The sequence below is a fragment of the Apis dorsata genome, unplaced genomic scaffold (genome assembly GCF_000469605.1).
Source record: "Apis dorsata unplaced genomic scaffold, Apis dorsata 1.3 scaffold_147, whole genome shotgun sequence".
Classification (NCBI taxonomy): domain Eukaryota; kingdom Metazoa; phylum Arthropoda; class Insecta; order Hymenoptera; family Apidae; genus Apis; species Apis dorsata.
The window spans coordinates 189,012-193,030 of record NW_006263438.1 but is presented as its reverse complement, the minus strand read 5'-3'; the positions used below and the strand labels follow the sequence as shown (position 1 = coordinate 193,030).

Here is a 4,019-nt window from a genome sequence, read left to right as displayed (position 1 = left end):
AAAAAAAAAAAAAAAAAAACTGATAAATAAAACAATTATACAAATGTTACGAACCACACCGTCACAGAGAGAAATAGCCGCCCTCGAGGTGTCGTGGCCCCTAACGAATCCCCTGTAATGGCACTGCTGATCGGGCGCTCTCTTGAATCGCAACGCCTTGTCGAGATCCGTTCGAAGGCCGGCGCCCCTCATCTCGATCACCATCTCGGGCGAGATGAACTCGTGGTAGGGGGTGAGCTCGACGTGGTGGTCGATCCCGTTGAACGGGAGGACCAGGTGCAATTTGTCTATATTATCAGGGGCCTGCTTGCCGCCATCCTCGATCGATCTCCTCTTACGCTGGCTCACCTCGTGCCGGTCGTAGAAATTCGGCAGCTCGTACGAGTAGAATGTCCCGTCCTCGTGCACCCGCCTCGGGATCAAGAATTCCGGTTGGGGGATGTTTCTCGAGTATCTGACCGCCGGGCAAAAGCCGGCAAACCAAAACGGAAATTGATTAAGGGGAACGTTCGATATTTCTCTTTTTCGTATTATATATAAAATTGAAATTGATTAAGGGAAACGATATTTTTCGATATTTTTTTTTTTGGTATTACATATAAAAGGGGGAGGAAGGAAAATTTGGATTCGAGGAATTGGAGAAATTTTGACAATTTTTCTTCTTCTTTTTTTTAATATTTGGATCTTAATATTGCTAAAAAAAATTCGTTTGTCGAGAAGATATATATATTCCTTTCTCTGATAAAAAAGAGTGGAATGAAAAATTATATTATATATAAAAGAGAGGAAAGAAGGAAGGAAGGAAAATTTCGACAATTTTTCTTTTTCTTCTTTTTAATATTTGGATCTCGATCCTCGTGCTAAAAAAAATTCAAAAAAAATTTTGTCAAGAAAATATATATATTTTCTCTGATAAAAAAGAGTGAAACAAAAAATTATATTATTTATAAAATTATATTATACATAAAAGGATGGGGAAGAAAGAAGGAAAGAAGGAAAATTTCGACAATTTTTCTTCTTCTTTTGGATCTCGATCCTTGTGCTAAAAAAAATTTGTCGAAAAGATATATATATATTCTTTTCTCTGATAAAAAAATTATATTATAAATAAAAGGATGAAGAAGAAGGAAAGAAAGAAGAAAGGAAAATTTGGATTCGAGGAATTGGAAAAATTTTGACAATTTTTCTTCTTTTTCTTTTGGATCTCGATCCTTGTGCTAAAAGAAATTTGTCGAAAAGATATATATATATTCTTTTCTCTGATAAAAAAAAAAATAGAATAAAAAATTATATTATATATAAAAGAAAGGAAAGAAGGAAGGAAGGAAAATTTCGACAATTTTTCTTCTTCTTCTTTTTAATATTTGGATCTCGATCCTCGTGCTAAAAAAAATTCAAAAAAAATTTTGTCAAGAAAATATATATATTTTCTCTGATAAAAAAGAGTGGAACAAAAAATTATATTATTTATAAAATTATATTATATATAAAAGAATGGAGAAGAAAAAAGGAAAGAAGGAAAATTTCGATAATTTTTTTTCTTCTTCTTTTGGATCTCGATTCTCGTGCTAAAAAAAATTCGTTTGTTAGAAAAATATTCCTTTTTCTGATAAAAAAGAGTGGAATGAAAAATTATATTATATATAAAAAAGAAGGAAAATTTCGACAATTTTTCTTCTTTTTAATATTTCCAAAGATGGATCCTCGTGCTAAAAAAAATTCGTTTAAAGAAGATATACATATTCCTTTGATAAAAAAGAACGAAACGAAAAATTATTATCGAGTTTTAACTTTTATCAATTGATTATACATAAAATTCTCTCGATTCACGAAAAAATATATTTCCACCATTATTAAAATTATAAATTAATAGGGAATAAATATTAGAAAGAATTAATTTAACAACCCCCTGTGAATGTTTCCATTCTTCTCTAAAATTGATCGATCTCGAATTGACACGATTATTATTATTATTATTATTATTTCGATTACAAAAATAGAATTTATCTCGACCGACGTGTCTGAACATCGTCATCCCTGCATTCTAACGCTCGCCTCTAACGTATCTCTGAGTCTCTGCGCTGCGTCAACGTCCATTGATTCGAGGAATAAAAATAAAAAAAAACCGATTGCCTCTTATTACAACGTGCTCCATCGTCGTCTAAAAATCTCGAGGCGAAAAGTCCCCACAAGAAGAAATTTTTCTACATCCCGAAATCTCTCATCTCCTCGAAAGAGATACGTATGCATCCCCTGAATTCGTCAAATAAAAATCCTCTCGAAGCAGAAACGTGTGGAGAAATTTTCTCGAGATACGAAACTCTTAGATGAAATAATCGAAGGACATCAAAGGATATTAATTCTCTTCGAAGAGAAGATGAGCCCTCGGCCATGATCCATCAGAAATATATTTATACTCGAAGAGAATCGAGGCGGACAAAAATGATTGACCAGTTGAAATGGATTTTACAATCGTAAAATTATTCGTTGATAGGACGTTTTCTTCGCACGTTGGATGGATGGGTATTCCAAGTAATCAGAGATCGATTTGGCAAGATCGTCGACGAAATATATATTCGTGTCGTTTCGATGAAGGTTACGAGAAGAATCGGGCAAAAAAGAATCGTTGGATCGAGATTCGGTGGCGATCGACAATTCGGGCACCGCAAGCGAAAATCGGCGAAAATAGGCGGCGAGATAGTGGCTGTTTCCGAAAAGTTGAAATCTAACCATCGACATCCCAGGCGAAGATTTTTTCGGCCGCGGATATTACGGGTGATCAGGCCGCGAATCCACTTACCTACCATGGTATAGGTTTTTCCCGTGCTCGTTATTATTCGAGCTATCCGTGATTTCGAGGAACGTCAGAAGTGTTTGGAACGTCAGAAGTGCTCGGAATCGGTTCATGACAGGCTACTTTCTTCCGTGGACACCCTGAAGTACGCCAACCTCGTCGTCGAACAATGAAAACTTTTCGCAATTGTTTCACACGTTCCATGGATATGAAAATTCCATGGACGAATTAAAGTCTCTCTCTTAAATTATATCGTATCAGTATTCAATATTCGTATTCTTTTTGAGCATTGGAAAAGAGATCTACCTCTTCTGGTGGAGGAACGAAAAATTTTCCTATTTTTTTCTTTCTAATTTGTATTCGTGCAAGTCGTAAGATTAAATGCGGTCGTGAGAGTATATAATAAAGTGTGTTTGTACGGCGCGAACGTAAGCGTATATATTTATAGAAAGTGTGAAAATAGGGTACACTTGACCGGGCCAATTTCACGATAGTTACACATTTGGCCACGGATAATTGGTGGCGGTGATCGATCGCAGCCATTGAATCATTAATCACGAGGATCCAAGATGAGTCGTGAGTAAGATAATCGATACGCGGCCAATTTTCTAAAGCTCGCTCTTTTTCAACTTCTTTTCCTTTTCTCGAAATCGGTAAAAGTAAACGCAAATGATCGAATTTGAAATGACGTCGTGAAAAATCGTGAAAAATTGTATTTCATTATGACGCGTATAGATAGATAAAACGCTTCGATTATTATATATGAAAATTTAAATTTTATATATAAACTCTCGTTGGATAAATATTTCGTGAAATCAACAATTATTAACGAAATATCTTCGATGAGTTAAATTTTGTGTTCTTCTTTCTCGAAAATAAATATTCGACGATTAAATTTTCTTTCTAATTTTATTATAACACGAACGAGAGTGTGAATATTATATCGTTCGTCTCTTAAATTACGTTTCTTAAAAAAGTTATATAAGAATTTTTTTTAAATTTCCCTCGCTATAACGATGATTGAAAAATTCTACGTAAAAGTTTTACGTAGAACGAATTCCAATTCCGTCCACGAGTCGATAAAAGGAACGGAGAAATGAATGATATAAAGTATTTGACGGATAAATTTGATAATCGAATTTGAAGGGTCACCCGGTATATTGACAGTTCTTCCCGCGGTGGAAGTTACGCTCGAATCGATCCAAATATGGATTCAATCAGCCCC

General features: G+C 34.7%; 1 protein-coding gene across 1 annotated transcript in view; it reads right to left on the bottom strand.

Moving 5' to 3' along the window:
• LOC102679693 (A disintegrin and metalloproteinase with thrombospondin motifs 12-like) overlaps nucleotides 1–4,019 on the bottom strand; it is a 44,453-nt gene that overhangs the window by 16,603 nt on the left and 23,831 nt on the right. The window contains exon 2 of the mRNA XM_006613374.2: nucleotides 55–454. Within this exon, the coding sequence (XP_006613437.1) occupies nucleotides 55–454 (400 nt within the window). The remainder of the gene's footprint in view (nucleotides 1–54; nucleotides 455–4,019) is intronic.